The sequence below is a fragment of the Parasteatoda tepidariorum genome, chromosome 6 (assembly GCF_982258835.1).
Source record: "Parasteatoda tepidariorum strain Cologne lab strain chromosome 6, Ptep-v5.0, whole genome shotgun sequence".
NCBI classification, from domain to species: Eukaryota; Metazoa; Arthropoda; class Arachnida; order Araneae; family Theridiidae; genus Parasteatoda; species Parasteatoda tepidariorum.
Genome location: NC_141760.1, coordinates 56,102,365 through 56,122,884, shown reverse-complemented (window position 1 = coordinate 56,122,884; position 20,520 = coordinate 56,102,365). Strand labels below are relative to the sequence as shown.

Sequence of the window (20,520 nt, the reverse complement as noted above, 5' to 3'; positions counted from 1 at the left end):
ATGTATCCCTACCAAGTAAATCTCAGTCTTCCTCTTTTACATTTTCCATCGGGTGCCCAAGTAGGAGTGATGTCAGCAGGACTATCTCGTTTTAGATTAAGGATATATCCGGTTGATCTCCATCATCTTCTCAAAAATTTCCTCATGAATGAGGAGCAATTTTGCTTTTATTATATCTCTTCTTTCATAGTACAGCAATATGCATATATCAGTAGTGTGTAAAAAAATTCTAAATGAATTAATTATTAATTAAAATTCCAATTAATGAAATCCAAAAAACTTCCTTGTTCACTCAAATTATATAGCACGAAATATGTGACATGTCACATACATAACACGTGACTTTCCCACATACAGCACAAATAAAATCACACATGAAACAAAATGACATATTAAAGAAAATTTCAAATTTCAGGTAATTTCAATAAAAATGAAAAGGTATTTGAAAAAAAATTGTCAAATGAACGAAAACAAAAACAAAATTGAAATAAAATGACATATGAAATTAAATTACAACAAAAAAAATGACAAACCGTTAAAAAAAAACATTTTAGTACCTAAGCCTTTCTATAGTGAACATGGATGAGAAGTTTGAAATTTCCGTAATGAGTTTTCCTGATTTCCACACGCAACAGAAACAAAATGACATATGGAATGAAATTTAGCATGAAATGGTGACAAAATGAGATTTAAAAAATATGTAAGCATTTTGGCACAAGAAATTTTTTTAAAACCATTATTGTACTTTCGGAAAATCTATGAAAAGTTTGAGAATTCAGTTATTTCATCGAATGTTCAGAAGCACATCACAAATGTTCACCTCAAAATATATATCATTTTTTTCAACATTTGCCTTGGACAGAAACATTTAAAAAAATACCGAAACATTTATATTTATTTCCTAAAGCGTAGAAATTTTCAACCATTGATAAAACAATTCATTGACGTTTCATATTAAACATTAAGTATTAAACATTCATTGTTTAACATTGAGAAACATTTCATATGGTTTAATGTACAATGGCATGAAAAACATTAAGTTTTCAGTTAAAAATCAAGCTAATGATTATAAGATTTGTGTAAAAAACTGATTCAACAATATGTAATAGATAGTTTACTAAGAAATACATATTTAACGTAACTTTAATCATTTTAACCATGCATATAAGTAATAAAACCGTTATCTATAGTACCTATTTAGATTTTAATTATTGGTTTAATCATTTTATTACAGGATATTTAATGGGAGTGGTTTTTGGGGTCTATTTTAAAGATCTCTTTTCACTGTACCATTATAGGTTCATAAAAGAGTTTCAGAAAGATTACATTTGCAACCAAATTTAAATTAAATAATATGGAAACAATGTAAAAAGTGCAAACAGAAAAAAATTAAGAGATTAACGACCGTTTAAGTATATTAAGAAAATGCCATGTCCAATATCGATACACTTAGTGGCTCGGCTTTGCCTTGACACTGATAACACTATCGAAACGGCTGTGTGTCTCTAGAACTTAGAATTATTTTAATATTAAGTTACATCTACAATAGTTTACAACCAGTTGGAGCAGAAATCTATTTCTATGAGATAAAAACGTTTGAATATTTTATTGAGAACATAGAAAAACTCTTCGCAAAATTGAACAACGTTATTTCTAATAAAAAAAAGAAACATTTACAAGAACAAATAAAGTTTTTTTAATTCTGTATAGTACGATAACATTTAAAAATACATTTACAATACGATATGTTACGCAAATATAGAATAATTCGCATTAATATTGATTATATTCCTGTTTAAAAAAGGAGGGATATAATTACAGATTCTATTGATAGGAATAGCAGTAATTGATGAAAAGTTTAGCTAAGAAAATTATATAGATCCAAAATCCTCTGAATTTACACTCTGATAAGATTTCAAAAAAATTGCGAAAATAAATAGAAACCCAGCTTGATTCACTGTTTGGCATGTGTTAATTTCGGACATTTTTGTTGAAGCCCTTAATCATATTTCCGCTTCATTTATTTGTCCAGTTCGCATTTTTATTTATTCGCATTCTATTAAAGATACAGTAAAAATATTTATGCATTTGAAAACAAAGGAAAATTTTATCCCAATTTTATCACATTGCTTTCTTATCACAATTGCTAATTTTATCAAATATAAAAGAAATAATAGTCGATAATTATTTCTGCGATTATAATTTTTTTGACCTTTTTTCCCCTTCCACAAATGTTTCGTAGACAATTATCGAATGATAATTTTTATGCATCGTATATACGAGGGTTGTAAATTAAATAGTGGCAACTTAACTTTGAAACTCACAGAAGGGCGGGCATGCGCAAATTGGATATGGGAGCGGTGAGGTGGCACTGTTGTCGATGTGTAGAGTGCAAAAAAAAGTCGATTTGCTTAGAAGGGTAGTTGTTGTGTGGCGTTAAAGTGAGGAGTTTCTTTTCCATCGCTCTAAAGCATGTTTTCAAAAGGTGATCATCGGTCGTGGCTTACAATCGAGGTTGCCCGTGGAAAAATGCAACAGAATGCTATCGAGGATTAGTGGAAGCCTGTAGAGCAAATGTTTTACCGTATAGGACAGTAGCACGATGGGTTCAAGCATCTCGTCTTTTTTCGTCATTAAGCCTTTTCACAACATGCTTTAGAGTGATGGAAACGAAACTCCTCACTTTAACGCCACGCAACAACTACCCTTCCAAGCAAATCGACTTTTTTTTGCACTCTACACATCGACAACAGTGCCACCTCACCGCTCCCATACCCTATTTACGCATGCCCGCCCTTCTGTGAGTTTCAAGGTTAAGTTGCCACTATTTAATTTACAACCCTCGTATTTTCTCAGTATTAAAATGATAACATAGAAGTTCTTGTGTAAAAAAAAATTTCGGATTTAAAAACATTATCACCAAGTTCATTTTGAAATTTAGTATTTCTTAGAACTAAGGACTACTGTTTTTTTATGGCATGGATAGTAATTGTAGCTTAGACTCTCAAATTTCTTAAGAACGTATTTTACACTTATCACGAAAAATTAATGTGAAATTCAGCTTGCAATGAGCCTGAATAAATGTAAGTAGTGAATGCTGATTAATATTTGACAAGTATGTAGTAAAAGTGTAAAATTCAAATTAAGTGATAATTAGCAAGTCGATTTTATCTTGAAATTGAAAAAGTCTCCAAATTTGACTATAAAAATACGCCGTGTGGCAAAACCATTTAAAAAATATGTCAGTGGGCTGTCTTAAAAGTTATTGGTAATGCTTAAAAGTTTGTTTCACAGAGAGTATGTGAAGCAATAGTTTTGTTACTAAAATATTAATTATAAAATTGTTATTTAAGAAATAAATATACTCATATATAAATGTGCGAGTGCAAACTTCAGTCTGTTATGCATGTTTCAAAATATTTTTAGACGGTAACAAAAACATTTAATTTCAGCATGTAAGGAATAGATGTTTCAGGTATTCAATGCATTTCAAATCGGTAACTCTTAAGGGAAAAAAGGAAAATCTCCCTACAACACCTTTGTACGAATAACTTGGATTTTAGGTTGATATAATTATTAAACAAAAGATTAGCAATAGTATTTGAGAAACATTTAAATCATCTTGATTAATTACACAGGGAGAAAAATATTATATACTTTCGTATGACTGGTTTCAAATTTGCAATCTTCTTTTCTCTCCAAGCTAAAGATTTTTTTGATTGCATTTTTAGTTTATTTATTATCGTAATGTACAAATTTGTAAACGTTATATATAAAAAAGAGTCACGTAAATGATGCGACAAACTTCTATAGGAGTTAGAGCACATCATCAGGATTAAAATTGCACAGGAACCCATGCAAGGAAGTGTAACCATACGCCGCTTGGAGCACTTCCCTATTAATGATTTTTCTTCGTGTTCTTGTAAACAAGCTATAATAGGAAAGTGCCAATAGTCGTGTACGACGACATCTTCGGGCATGAGTTCCTACGCAATTTTTATCCGGATGTGCTCTAAATCTCCTAGATGTTTGCCAAGACAGTTACGTTGCCCCCTTTATATATATTACGTTTCTAAACCTGTTCATTTCCATAAAAAGTATACTAAAATTGTTAATTTTAAAAAACATCTGCAGATTCAGGAGAAAAACTAATCTCAGATTTGAAATCCCCACAACCGAATTAGACAAGATCAAATATTTTTATAAATGCAGCAAAAAATTTGATTTAAAATAATTCGTCTTAAAATTTGTTAAATAATAATAATTATAAAACCCTTGTCGCAGAATTCTACTCTTATTTACATAATTTACTATAAATCCAAATATCTATTTCAGTTAGTGTTCTTATTCATGTGAATGAGTTCCTTCACACACAAGTTTCATTATCTTTTTGTATATCATTACAAATCAAAGCAGTTTCAATTTTCCTTGATATCAAGTCATTATTCACTTCAATTCTAGATGTTTTTGACGACACTGACAAAACCGACGTATTTTTTCGATAAGCAGACAAAGGCTTACGAAAGCCCCAATTTCTGGAACGTATTAGACTAGCAATCGATCTCACAGGCTTGCCGATACAACAATTAGTATACTGGAAGAGTAGGTATATGTATGGGTTTAAAACACTGTTAAAAGCCGATATTACTCCACTTGTAGCAATAAGGTATGCATTGGCATTTATTGTAGCTGGATCTCCAAAAGCGAGGTAAAACTCTTGAGCAATATAAGGTATACTTGTAAAAAGAAACACAGATGTCACTACCATCGCCAACGTGAAAGTTTTCTTTTTGGCTCTTGGTAAAGACGACGAGCTTTGTTCTGAAGCTGAAAACACTTCCGACTGCTTACTTATTTTATAATAAATACCGATGTATCCAAATAGCAGCAATACAGTCGGAAATCCAAACACGATGACGACCACAACTGTAATGTAGACACGTCTCCAAAATTGCAAAGTTTCTTCGGCAATGTTGTTTTTCTCTGAATAAAACAAGGATACACACATTCCATCAGGAGTATGGAAAAGAAAAGGACATGGAACAGCTGGCACAATAGAGATGACCCATGGGAATATGATCCACCATTTCATGTCGTTTTTTCTGGTGAGAGCATTAATAATTGCATTGTAACGATCTAGTGCTATGGTAACTAGCATGTATCCGGACAACGCTAGTGAATACGTTTGCATGAATTTCATGCACTTGCAACTGACAGTATCTATAAAGTACTTTCTTTTGTCTTGTTCCCACAATAGCTGAGCACCCAATGTGAAGAAAGCTACGAAGCAATCCGCAATCGCAAGGTACAAAAACAATACCTTGGCTTTAGGTATTCCTTTTTTACGATAGGGATAGAAGGAACAGAAGACTAAGAAATTCCCAAAAAGTGAAAATAATATCATGGCGCTTAAAAGGCTTTTTCGGGTTCCAACGTGATATTCCAATCCTCTTTTACTTTCTTCTTCCAGAGATTGGCTTTCTGAAGTATCAGAATTAAACACATGAAGTCCTCCCCAATGATCTTCAGAATTATTCATCATGGCTTCAGTTGACATCTCAAGATAGTTTTAAGCCTTCATCAGGATTTATTCTGCGTTCAAGTGTCGGAATTTATTAATTCAGTAGAAGCAATGGACAGTAACAACGACGCGTAGAAATTAAATATTGAGGGATTTAGATATATTTCTCTACCGAGGTTATCCATTTCTGTGTAATTAATTTTAATGTTTTAACAATATATGGAGTAGGAATGCAATTTAGTTTATATAACTGGTTGACCTTCTCCCATTTAACTATTGCATTCAACTGGTTTTATTTCACTAGTTTTATACATAGTCTAAATCTGAGGCATTCAATATCTCTCACTCAATCATTTTTCTTTCTTCAATCTCCTTTATAATCTTCATCCAAGCGCCAAATTCTGAAAATGAAAAAAATAATAATAATTGCTATTTAAAGAAATATAATGATTGAATAAATGAAGAGAAGAAGTAAAAATCAAGTGAGTAACATTAAAAGTTATGATTTAATTGTTTTACTTTATTATACGAATGATAACGGGAAATACTATTAGAAAAAAAAAATAAGCCAACAAATTTTCAGATCAAACATGTAGTTGGTATATTTTCATTGAAAATATTTTCCTGTCCATTTGTTAAAGATTAAATAGCATCTAAATTGGTCAAATAGTTAGTTTCATAATTGGCAAAATCAGAAATGTTTTCAAGTTGTTCTTTTTTTCTAAGTGATTTCGTTTGGTCATTCTTCCCGTAAAAGGTAACAATTCCTTAATAACAACTGTAAACAAACGTCTAGGGGCAGGACGATTCCGTAATGCTAACGGATTAAGAACATTCAGAAAGCAAACAAAGGGAAAATGAACTCGATATCAGGAAAGAGTTGCTGGTAGGAACATCATTTGCTAGGGAAAGGGACATCGATAATTAATTCCCTTTTAAATAATTTTCTTTCCCTTTTTTTTTGTAAAGAAATATAAAATTCAAATTGTTTAAGTGCCTAATGAATTTTATGAAACCAGTTATTTAAAAGTATCAATGTTATCTATTTTATATATTATAATCATGTATTTTTAAAAGATTAAAATGTTGTAATCTTCTTCTGATTCGATCTTAGAATCATTTAGTTCACAAATGCGATTAAATCTTACAGTTAAATAAAACTTAAATTAAGATCTATAAGAAGTTCTTTTCTACTGTATTGTAAGTACATATTTATGCAATATGGAGCAACATGAGGCAAAGTGGGTGGTAAAAGTATTTAAAGAAAATTTGACGTTATTGATGAACAGCCGTAGAACCTCATTAAAGCCAGTGGGGTGACCATACCACTGTCCAAAATTTCATATTAATTCATTGTTTAGCTGAAATAAGTTTATTAAGGCTTTATAATCGACTTTATAAAATGTACCCCTTGAAGAATAGCCAATGCACCAAGGCAAAAAATGAAAAAGAAATCCTAAATATTCATGGCATTCTTTCCCTCCTTTCCTCTTCTTACTTTTGTGGCCCCACATTTGGTTTCAAAAATTATGAAATCGTCGTTCACTGGGGGAAGGGGGGAATGTCATCTAACATGTTCACTTTCAACGTAAGCTTCTGGTCATTTGAACTTTTCATTATCTTCTAGAAATGGTGACAGGTTGACAGTGATTAATTGCCACATTTAAATTTATACCTTTACAATTTGTTCTATAATTATCACCTTTTGAGTATATTCCTTTTGATTCATATATATGAGTGCCCTATATATATATATATATATATATATATATATATATATATATATATATATATATATATATATATATATATATATATATATATTGCAAGGGCAGATTTCTCATGTTTGTTTTTTGATATTTCTCAAAAACTACTCAGAAAATCAGTTTGTAAATTATTAAATGTTTAGATCATACGCTTTTTCATACATATCATTGAAGTTTGAAACTTTTTGAGGTTTGAGGGGCCAACAATAAATTACTAACGGAAAAATATCTTTTTAAACACCCTATGCCAAAAAATGTAGTTATAACTTTGTAACATACAACTGTTACTTTGGCTATTATATGCAAAAAATGTCGTAAACGTAGCTTAAATATTTATGGATATATAGAAATTTTTATGAAAAACGTTTTTTGTCTTACATTCTTTTGTTAAAACTTTAAAAATATTCAATAAAACAAAACTTTTGGATCAATTTAAAATAATCTCAATGAATTTCTTCGACATTCAATTGTTCGATATCATTATTATTAGGTATTATGCATTACGTATCATTATTACTACCCATTATGACATTACGTTGTTCGATTAGTATATATAAAAATTACGTTTATATCTGAAGAAAATCCATACGTTGACACTCAGTTATGCTAGCTATGACATAACTTTCCCTCGTGACGTCACAGTTGTTTTGTTCCTGTCTATCCGAAAAATGCGTACATAGATGTTTAAAAAATAAGATCTTCCGAAGCCAAATGAGATGAAAAGTTTGCGCAGATATTTGCATTTTCAACACAAAGTATTCTTCGCTTATAATAAAATTCGCCAAACTGACAGAAGTAAATGACGAACCATTTAAATATTCAAAATAGGTTCACGCTTGAGGTAAGGAATTTATCCGCTCTTATTGAACTTTTCATTGGCACCATAATAGGTGGCCCAACGTTGCTTCCACAGTAAGGACAGATAGTACAGAGAATGAAAGAACATCCATGCCTTGCCCGGGATTCGAACCCGGAACCTTTCTGATGAAAGGCCAGTTCCCTGACCCCCACACAGGCGTGTTGGCGCATTTCGAAATATAAAGTGTAGAGAAAAGTGAATTCAGTTAAACTAAGGGGAGAGAAAACTATGACGTTTCAAATCCTGAACATTTTTATTTCAGAACATAAAATGCAAACAAATTATTACAGGATTACAACGAAAATAATTGTTCAAATTTTTGCAAACACTTTGGCTGTATATATGTATGGTCCCCTGCTTAATTCAGTCCTAATTTGCTTTTATTTTGTTATTTTGGACGAACATTTTCAGCATTTGAAACTTCAGGGTTTACTTGAAATGTATCTGATCTCGCTTCTTTTATACCATAAGTTTTAAATTTCTTACATCGGTAAAATTGTCATGAAGTGTTTCTCCCTCGATATAGCATCCTCTTAACTTATCGGAAAATTAAAGTGTAATAGACGATGGCTTATTAATGCATAAGCTTTTAAAATTACATCAACTGAAATGAAACACTCGCAAAAAATAGACAATTGTTCAGAAATGGAGATAGTTAACGGATTTTAACAAAATATCTATTAATAAACTTTTGACATTTCGAAATAAATTAATTTAAAAATTTACTCTTAATTTATTACTTCAACTGTGCGAGAATAATTCATTTGAGGTAAATCTTTCTGATATTTTAAATGTGTCAAATATTTTAGTATTTTCTTTTTAAACATTATATATGAAAGAAAAAGTCATAACAGCTATAATAAATTAAATATAAATTGGAAAATTTCAAGAATAAAATAATTGAATTCAAAATTAGGCGTGTTTACTATAATTGGATTACTTTTCCTTTATCCTTTAAGTAAGATATTTCTAAAAATACCTTTTCCCGTCTAAAATAGAATAAAGGGAATAAAAGGTATGTTTAAGTTATTTCCTGTCTAGTAAATGAAGATTTGTAAGAACGTAAAGAAATTATTTAACATAAATTTAAAGAAAATATTGTGATAAAATATGAATGGTTTGTCCAAAAGAAACAAATAAATTCTTTGCTCACTGTTATTACTTATTTCTCTTAGGCTTCGATTTAATAGTTGTTCAATTCAAAGAAGTCTTTCTTTTACAAATCATTTTCATTGAATGAACCATTTTCATTGATCTTAACTTACTTCACATTCACTTGTCCTTCTATTTTTACCAAGCATTTGTATAATCAGAGTGAGTTGCCAAATTTTTCAACAAAAACATGCACTTTTGAAGCACTTAGAAAATATTTTTAAGCACTTTAAAATAATATTATAAATAGGATATGCATATAATAAATTTTGTTTCTTCCTGTTAATTAAAGTTCTTTATATATGCATTAACAAAATGCAAAATTTCAAAGGCTTTACATAATTATGATAAAATAACTAGTTTCTGAAAAAGAACTTTTTTTCTTGACTATATTAGCCACTATAAAAACAATTTATAAAGAATTTTAAATATGTTCAATATTGAGTTTCTCCTTCTATTTCTTAAATTAATAATTTCTTTATTTAAATATGCAAAAAAAATGTATTCGAAATTATAATTTAATATAATTTAATTTAATTATAAGATTATCGAGTATATTTTTTAGATTTAAACAAATTTATTCATAAAAGCATATTCTACGAAACATTAACAAGATTAATATTACTGATCGTACCGAATTTATAAAGATATGTTAAAAGTTAAGCAAACTAAGAATACTTTCATAAATTCATATTACAAATGTAAGTTAGCGAATAGTCCCTAATTAATTTTTATTAAAATGTTTTACTTGGTTCAGTATTTCTTTGATGAAATGATTAAAAAAATGCAAATAATTTCGATATGTAAATACAATGAGTTGAAGCTAAACATTTTTGTCAGAAGTAAATCATTATATGGTCCCTACACTCATATATTTTACAAATCTCAGATAATTGTATTATTCATTTCAATTGTTTTTAAATCAAATCATTAAGAGATAAAATAAAGTTTTTTTGAATGAAAAATCTTGATAATATAAGATTTTTTGCTGCATTTAAAATAGTGAAGGATCCTCGCTTCATACTTAATTTAAAATCTTGCCTCTAATTATTATTGAGTTTTTTCATAAAAAAAATTACGAAATAATAGAATAATAAAAGGTAATTAGTAAAAAAAAAGTAATAAAGTGCAATAAAAGTTTTTAAAACATTTTGCAATTAGTGGATGGTCCCTCTGATAAAATTTAAAAATCTCAATTAATTATTATCTTTATTAAATTTAATGAATAAAAGAGAGTTGGAAATTTTAAAGTGATGAAGCGTTGGGATTGTTTACTGCCCTGAGGACCTACGTGAAAATACGTCATTAGTGAATGATCCCCAAGTCAAGTTGAAGGATTAGTACTGATCTGTAAACAGAAGAGCGGGAGAAAGTCATTAGCTTGCCAGTGACAAAGACAATGGCGCTTCACTAACGATAACATTAACCAGAGAAATAAAATTTTCTTTTGCTACTAGGGAAAGAAATTTGGCAATGTTTAGCTGGTCCCAGTAATCAACGAAAATTCAAGATATTTTTCGGTTCGATTTCAGAAGGTGGAAAATGAAGTCTGAAATTGTGAATCCCTTGCAAAAAGCAGCAGTGCTGCACAAGAGAATGTAAGAATTCCTCCCTCTGAATCCAGCTCAATATATGCACTTGCAAATCCACAAGTATTTCAAACATGTCAAATGATTAGCCCTTTCATATGCTGTGGACCGACGGTACATCAAAATGATTTGTGAAAACGTTGAATAGAACAATGTGAAAACCCTGCTTTTTGCATAATTTGTGATGAAAATCAACATGGTAAAGAAAAAATATCTCATTTTGGAAAAGGGAAAATTAAGCAGTTTTTAAAAACACTTAATGAAAAATAAAAACACCTTTAAGGGCTTTTAAAAAAACGAAACTACGCAAAATGCTATGCAACCCGTTAATTATTACGTACTTCTTTGCCTTACTAGTTCAATACCGTATTAATGAATTGTATTTTGTAAAATTGTTTATAAAAATATATGTAAAGTTTAAAGTTTAGTAAAATTAGTTTAAAAATAATGTGTAATAAAAATTATAGTAATTATTAAAATAATAAGAAAAATGCACAATAGAAAATATTAAAGTTAAAATAATAATATTGAATTATTTAAAAAAAAAATTGTGCATGAGCAATTTTATAGATAAAATAGACAAATCTATTTTACTTGAAAAAATGATTATATGACATGTTTTAAATATGAGTAGTTTCACTTAAATTTTTTGTTAACTAAACTTTAGCAAAGTAATATATCCTTAAAAGTTTTTATTTTTTGCATAAATAAATTTATTAGCCCATGCTTGGCGATAAAATAGTGTACAGAATGTAAATGAATAGTTTAAAACTACATATATAGATGGGTTGAGTGTCATCTTGAGGCAACAAAATGAACTTTAAAATGAAGATTGAATATCACTTGAAGTGAAACGAGATAGAAAAGAAGTTTGAGAAAAATTTGGCGCAGAAACTTTGACTCGTGATTGATCGAGTCTTCATTTTATTCTCAATTATTGACATTTGTTTTTTTCTCACTTTTGACAAATTATTCATGAAAGGTTTGCTGAGTTAAATATGTACTGAAAATAACAGCTTTTTAGCTAAAAAAAGCTGTACAGCTCACAAATGTTTGTTTTTTTTTCACAAACTCGCAATATTTTACTTCCCTTGTGCCTGAATTCATACAAGGATATGAAATAAAATTATCATGATTCGAGTATCATTTATTATTTTTTTATATAAGTCTACTGCATGATTAAGGTAGGTTGCATTTACTTTATCAATTTTTAGAAACAATCTTTTCAGTTTATTTTTACAAACATTAATGTTATTGTCTTATTTTTTTTATCTTACATTTTAAGTCTGATTTCTTTGAAGGATGTAAAATAAAATTATCAAGAACTTTTATCCTTATATGAGCTTATAACATTATAACAAATAGCAAGGTAAGTCTTAGCCTTTACTTTACTGATTTTTAGAAACAAGCTTTTTTTTACTGATTTTCAAAAATAAATACTTATTCTTACATTTCAATATTTTCATATCTCGATATTTTTATATTTTATTTTATTCTTTATTTTTTGAACATTTATACGAAAACATTTATCAATTATATGAGTTAACTTAACCCCACCCAATTATGAGTTAATTATATGTTTACAAAAATCCAAGATAAATAGCAAAACTAGCTATACTGTAAAAAATTCTGGATCAAATTCTGGGTTAAAGACACTTTAGGTGAATCATCCATAAAATCCATTTACCGTAAAATATCCAAAAGTTCATTTTTACAGTAAAATATCATACCGTAATTTTTACAGTAATATTTATTAAACAACAGTTGTTCAGTGATTTTACGGAAAAAAATGACTGTAAAAATTGCGGTACATCAGAATTTTTGTGCCTTAACATGCTCTGGTAAAAATGGATTTTATGGTAAAAAAAATACCGGTACCCTGAGTGGTCGTGTGTTTTACCGTAATTTGATCCGGGGTATTTTACGGTGAACTTTTGCGAATAAAAGGTGAGTTGCTTAAACTTCAATGTTACCCGTTATTTGCAGTTAACAAAAATATATCTAGTTACAGTATAAAAAGTAACACTTTCTCTTCTTTTAAACATTTTCTTTGAATTCTTTATAAAACTTTTTATTTTCCTTCCATTTTTCTTAACAAATATCAAAACTGAAGTGAGTTTAAAATTTGTTGTATAAGAATAAAAGTATTAAAGGATAAGCCTTAAATCTAGTCTTTCTTGATTCAGCGCATAGAAAAAGATAGGGATTTAATCTTTTCAATATAGTTCTAAGTTTCAATAAACTGCTTACGTTTAGAACGAAATATTTCTTTAAATTCCCATAAATGTTTTTTCTAGTGTTTCAGTCATTCTGTACTTTATTTTTAAAGAAGATTAGAACTAAAAGGGTTTCAGTTAGTCCCTGTCTCCCTCTCCCCAACCAATAATATTTTTGGTTTCTAGGTGAAACAATGCTAAAAACTATAAAAGAAAATCTTAAAGGCATTCAAAAAACTAAATTAAGCTATATTATAATATTTGAAACAGAATGTAATATTAATCACTAACTGAAAAATTGAAGTAGTACTTGAAATATTAAGTAGAGTAATTATGTTACTAAATTAAGTAAGTTACTAAATTAAGTGAGTTACTTAATTAAGTGAGTAAGTAAAGTAAGCAAGCTAGCTGAAAAAACAAGTAAGTTAATAAAATAAATAACGCTACTAAAGTAAAGTCTAAAACAGAAACTAAAACTGCTTACTAAACTTCTGAAAAGTCATTATTCACAGAGGTGACATAAATGTATTGAAAAAATATCAATTGGATATCTGAAAAAGGTTATGATTGATATTATGGACATCATGATGCTAATAATATTTTAAGTTTTGAAAGATATGCATGTTTTTCGCAGTGATTATGGAAAATGTATAGAAATAAGGTATGGAAATGTATGCGTCAAATAAAAGCTGATAATGCGTCAAATTATAACTGAGCATCAGAATCTTTATTCTTTGATGGCGTATTTAACCAGCTTTAACCGGTAATTATCTGATAAACTCACTTTTTACCAGTCCTGCAGTGGACTGATCATTAAGACACCGTTCCCTGCAGATCACCGAAGTCAGCCGTGGTCAGTGTGCGGGTGAGTGACCACTTGGATCAGTCTGCGTAGGGACCGAGGGTGTGCGGTATTGGTCCTCGTTAAACTGTTCTACCGTAAAGTGCTCGACTTCGCGTGCAGGTCGTCGAGCTACCGAAGCGGGGGTGCCATCCCCTCTGCAGAGGATCAAAAATGTGATGGCATGTCTTCGGATTATCCTCAGGGGGGTTTCCCAGACAGTCGCCAATAGCCCATCGTGCAGCTGTAGTGCGACGTAAATTAACTACAATAACAGCAACAACAGTTTTTACCAGAGAGACATCATCAACTAAACCCTGTGTTAATATATATAATTCTCGAATTAATGGAAATTATATAATTCTCGAAAATAAGTGCCATTGGAAGAATCGACAAAAAAGTCAATTAATGAAAATGCGAAAAAGTCGAGGCATGTATTAACAACCAATTTACTTAGAAAATTTGTAACTTAGCTGAAAAAATGGGATTTACATTTCTTTTTAAGCCAAAATTCATTATAAAATAGCATAATAATGACAATGGTATCCATTACTTTGCATTCTGGGGTTTTCAAAACACGCTGTAGAAAACAAATTATCTCGCCTATCAATAAAAATATGATTTCAGATAGCTTTTACAATATTAATCATATTTTTTTCGTATTCTTTAAGAGACATTTCAGAAAAGCTACTAAAAATTTTATGGGGAAATTTCATTTTTACGTTTTACGAAGCTAACGAAGTTAAAAACTTCTGTGCATTTTAAATTAGTCTGAGAGACTTTTTTTTACATTTCCGTGATTATTTTTTTCTGTGAAATAGTGTAATAGTTCTTTCGTAAAATTATATTTAATTTTACAAACTTGAATAAAATACAACGTAAAACAATATACGCAAAAAAATGGGAACATATTTAATTCAACTTTAATGGAAAAATAAATATTATTCATATTCACCATTTTATCATTCCTGAAATCTATTACAAATCTCTCATGCAAACATATAGAATATGTTTCAGAAGTTCATTTTACTTTTCACCAGTGCTTTTAAAATGTTAAGTAACACATGTAATATATGTTTTTCTCCCATTACAGAACTTAAAAATACATTAAAGGAATTTATATATTTCAAAATGCTTTTAAAATTATTCCACAATATTGATTTTCTTTCCGAATGTACAGGAATACCAAAAAGCTCGCTAATTTTTTACCGAAGTACTTTTTCATGTAAAATTAAATTTAAAGTACAATAAAAAAAACGAGTACCACGAATAACTTTTGATTTAATGATCCAATCTTTATTTATCATCTTTAATCAATCAACCTTAAAGGTTCAAGGAGGGGACCTCAATAAGCTAATTAATTAGTGCAGGTGATACTTTTAGTTACGAAATCGGACACAAAACTTACTTTTTCTGAGTAAAAGCAAACTTATTTTTTGAGGGATTCGGATTTCTGACCCCCAAATAATATGAGAAAATACAATCAGGGATATATGGTCCCATTTGTTCGGTTAGTAAAGCACTCCAAAATTTAGACCCATTAGTGCTAATTTTTTTTTAATTTTATTTCAAAATTTTTTCAGCTTTTATTAAATAAAATAATAAACATTTAATAATAAAATTGTATACTTAAAGAATGATTCAAAAATTTTTCTACCTTACAATTCAAAACCTTTTCGACTTACTTTAAATAAAATAATAATAAATAAATATTTGCTAAAAGTCATCTTTAGATAAACGAATTTAGCAATTACGTGCAAAAATTTTTCAATTTGCTTAAAAAGTTCTCGAGATTTACGCAAAAAGTAAAAATAAAATTAACCTATCCAATCTTTCGACCACGCTCTCAAATTGTTGAAGCAATTTTTCAGATTGCGGCAACTTCCATGTTTTGATGGTCGAAAATTCGAATCTTTGAAAAAAATATGTTTATTTGGAGAAAGTATGTCCTTATGTCTAATTCTGTAACTTAACCATCTTACTTTTCCAAATAGTTTAATAATCTGGATTATTATCAAATTTTTTCAAAACATCATTTATAATTTTTTATTTCAACACTGAAAGTTATGCATAGTCGCTGAACTCAAACTTTCTTCCAATTTAATTAAGCTCGTCCTCATTAGCAACATTAGCAACCAGCTATTGAAAGAGAAATGCAAATGCGATCTTAAAACATACTCAAAACAAGTAATTAGTGAGGTGCTTACTCATATTAAGCGTGAATAATTAAAGCTAATTAAGAAGCTTAAAATAATTTTAAAAACATAAGAAGTTTGAATATTTTACTACATTTCAAAATTTAATTGAATATAACAATTGTTAATAAAATTTTAAATTTTACTGTAATAATAATAATAATGTACCACTCAGATCTGAATTTCATAATATGAATATTCTATCTTGATACCTTTAAAACTGTTCTGTTTTGCATGTATAAAATTTATTCAATTTTATTTTTTACGAAATATATGCAATTACATATATGCATTATAAACTATACATAAGAAATATCCCATATTTTATACACGAAATCTAACATAAATTATATAAAGAATAATCTAAAAAGGTTAAAATAAGAATTTTTTAAAGGGTACAAGATATTTCGAAAAAAAATATACACAATATTACTGATAACTAAAATAAATATTTCACATAATCACAAATGTTTTGTTTATTATGCAGAAAAATATGATAAAATTCACTGAGCTATTTTTAAAGTTATTGAAAAGAGTACTTTTTTCCTTTTAAATTAAATAATTACTTTGTTTTTAATAAATTTTTTAATAACTTCCATTTTGTGATAATCACAAATCCACTTACTTTTGAATTAAATAACTACTTTATAATTTTTACTTTATAATTTTCTACTTTATAAATTTTCTTAATAAATTTTTTAATTACTTCCATTTTGTGATTAACTCAAAATGCAGAATTCGAAAACGAAATTATTTGAATCATATACGTAATGAGTTTCAGACAAAAAAAATAGAATTAAAATTGATATTTAATTATATTATAAAGAATAAGTGTGTAAGGGTAACTCATTAATTATATTTCCAAATTCTCAAATTATATTATATTTCCAAATTCTCAAATTATATTTTCAAATATTCAAATTGTATTTCCAAATATTCAAATAATATTTCCAAATATTCAAATTATATTTGTCAAACAGAGTTTCCTTTTACAAAAAGCAATTTCATTAACACAATAAAGGAATTTCAAGTACTTAGGACAATTCTTAATTTTTTCAGAGATAAAATTAATATTTTATTCCATTTAAATAGATAAAATTAATATTTTTATTTCCATTCATTAATATTATATTTAATATTTTATTCCATTTTTTCCTCACTTTAAGGAATAAAATTATTTTATTTAAAATTTTAATTGGAGATATTAAATTCAATTACAAACATAATTAAGTCAAACACAAACGACCAAATATCATTTTAGAAAGAAAGTAAAACTTTTAACTAATTTTTAGTGATTTTTAATTAGTAAAAATATATACATCTATGTTGTCTAATTATACAACAAAATATAATATTATTAAATACTTTGTTATCGAAATAATGAAACCTCTATATAAATCATCACTTCTAAAAAGTTGTTCAAAAACACAATAATAAAACATTTTTTTAAAGAAAGTTGTTTAAAAAAAGTAGCGTTAAACACTCTGGTAATAAAGTTGCTTTTAAATATTTATAAATTTTTAACTAATACAAAATTAATACTTTCTCACAACTAAAAAACTAATATCAATATTCCTAAGAAATTAATCGGAAAATAAAATAATGATTTATCTATAAATAAGGCTCTTATAAGTATATACGTAACAAAGTAATTGAATATAAATTAGTGCTTGAAATTCTGGCGAAAACTTCTTATATACTCCAAATAGTTAATAACTAACTAATAAATGTGAAAATATGCAGTTTTTTTTTAATTATATAAACTTATATACTAAAAATATATAATAAGCCTTTTTTTCACTTACAATTTAAAAAGGATAATTTTTCTTTTCGATAAATTTTCAAAAACTCTGTATCCAAATTCTATGCAGTTAGTTTCTATAATAGATTCTAAACTTAAAAGATCTAACGCACTTCTTGAAGTCCGGTGAGTGAATGTCATAGCTGTGTTGTTGGAAAAATCATTCAGCAGGATGAAAGGGCAGTGATTGGTTCTTGGATAAAAGCACGTGACTTGTTTAAACCCAATGGGATCTCTTACATTCATGACTTCCATTTAGTTAAGAATAAAAATTCAACAAAAATCTTAACTCGTTTTGAAATATGTGTAAATACTTTAAGCCAGAAGTTCTCAAACTTTTTTTAATCACGAAGCGCTTTTAAAATTGAGAATTCAGCGCGGAGCATTTAATTTTATCAGAAATATAAATACTACATTTAGTATAGTGAGTTATAAAATAGTATTTAATATGTTATTTGGTCGTTGTGTTAGTCATATAAGCATGCAATGAGTAATCACAATGAGTAATCTTGCAATGAGTAATGCTTCACCGTTTTTGGCAATGAGTAGACATGAGTAGACTTATATATTTAGGTTGATTTCCCATAGCAGATAATGCAACATTGATGGTAAAAAAAATAATGCAAATATTGTAAATCCCCAATTTCTTTATTTCTTATTTTATCACCATTACACTTGTCACAAATTTTGTAACAACATTGTTTTTACAACACTGTTGGAAATTTCTCGGAAAAAAAATTATTAAATAACAATTTATTTAATGTTTTACCATATTTTAAAAAAAACAGTCAAATAGCCATAAATAAGATGGTATTCAAACTGTTAACTGTGAGAAAATCCGTTTATTAACTGGTTTCACCTAATACGGTTAAACAACCAGAAATTTATCGCACCAACAAAGCCCACCTAATTAAACCACTTAGTTTCTTGCAGCTGAGTACATATTAAAGGCGAAAGGGCTAATCTGTCAATCTCATGACCGACGGATGTTCGACTCCCCAATATTTCCTCTTTTCCCGTCAGCACATGTAAATTTTTGAGCTAGCACATCGCAATTTGTGATCCTGGACTATTAGAATGTGATTCTCGCATTCACGCATAGATGAGAGCAACATAAAGCTGTTAAACTATCTTTAATGACCAATTAAATTTCTCTGCAGTTTTGAAAGCTTGCTAGTTGTAAATGGTTAAAAAACTGCTTAGTTTTGCATTCATGGCCTTTTAACTTTACTAGTTGTGTTGTAAACAGTTTCAAACCGTAAAGGTAAAACATTTTCTTTACCGTAAATTGGATGAACAGACTTCTGCCAGTTTTCTTACAATAACTTTAGAATGAAAATTCTAATTAATGAAATTTAATGAAAAAGTGGTTCCGATTTGTACATAGGGCTAACGTAAGGATAGTGTTTTCTGATTTGCCTTTAGGGGGTAATTTGCCTTGTCGTATAACACATACATAGCATTTGTTTTGCCGCATAGCACATAACATTTACTGGAAGAAATGAGTCAGTAAATGGTTGATTGCTGACTTCCTGCTGATACCGTCAAACTTTTGTCTGAACAGTGATAACAATTGATACTCATATTTTCTTATAACTCAACGGAAACGTTAATGATCGTAACATTAAAATACATTTCTAATTCTCAATTGTTTAATATTAAACTCATATATATATTTTTTTAATTTTAAACGTGTCTTACCTTCCCAGAAAACATTGGGAAATTTTTAAGGAAAATCACATAACAAGAGAGGACAAGACTTAGATCAAGACCTTTGAGATCAAGCTTTGTAAATTAGTAGTAAGCTTTAAGAGTGCTTACTCTTTAAAATAGTAAAGCGCACTAGCCAGTTAAAGAGAGAAAATTAAGCACGCTTTACACATTAGTTAAATCTTCTTATCGCCAGTAACGCAGTGGCCTAGTGGTCTGACTGTGGGATGCTTAGGGGTTTAAATCGCGCAGTCAATCACTTTATTTCATTTTTCCTCAACTTTATTTAATAAAGATTTTTTTTGAAAAAAGTTTTTATTATAAAGATTTTTCTCTTCACATATAGTATTAATCAAAATATAAGTTTATCTTACTTATTGCATTTTTTAATTCTTAAATGCTATTTGGAGTTCAAATGACATTATTTTTTTATTTTTTAGTAGAGATTTCTTTTAGATCTAAGCTATTTCATTTTATTGATTGTATTTTTTTAGTTATTGGGTATTATTTGACGCTTAAACTACAGTAAAAGTCTTTCAATAAAATGCTAATGGTTGTAATAATAATATTTGTGAACAGTATTTATAACAATCAATAAAAAATACTTTTGAAGCATCTGCCCTGAAATGTACCCATTACACACAATCCTGTGACTTGTCTTATTAGTACAGAGGTAAAAAAACAAATAAATATTTTAATAGTTCTGCATGGTTAATCGAACGAAATTGAGAAATAAATTCTCGTTAAAATTGAAATTTAAAATACCAACAACACTTTATCAATTTGCATCATTGATTTTTTAAAAAAAGGATAAAAAATTTAATAAAGCGTAATGTGATTGATAAAAATGCAGAAAATTGAGAAACCTTT

The 20,520-nt window shown here is 28.4% G+C and overlaps 1 protein-coding gene across 1 annotated transcript; it reads right to left on the bottom strand.

Annotated features, from left to right (window-relative positions):
- Nucleotides 1-2,822: 2,822 nt before the first annotated feature.
- LOC107452793 (mesotocin receptor-like) lies at nucleotides 2,823-18,080 on the bottom strand. Its single transcript, XM_016069374.4, has 2 exons — nucleotides 17,945-18,080; nucleotides 2,823-5,922 (listed from the first exon to the last, which is right to left on the bottom strand). Exon 2 carries the CDS (start codon nucleotides 5,555-5,557, stop codon nucleotides 4,367-4,369), a length of 1,191 nt encoding a protein of 396 aa, XP_015924860.2. The 5' UTR covers nucleotides 5,558-5,922; nucleotides 17,945-18,080; the 3' UTR covers nucleotides 2,823-4,366.
- Between the last annotated feature and the right edge of the window lie 2,440 nt (nucleotides 18,081-20,520).

Bases quoted from the DNA above. Each gene is read 5' to 3' on its own strand.
- LOC107452793 (XM_016069374.4), bottom strand. From the start codon at position 5,557: ATGTCAACTGAAGCCATGATGAATAATTCTGAAGATCATTGGGGAGGA.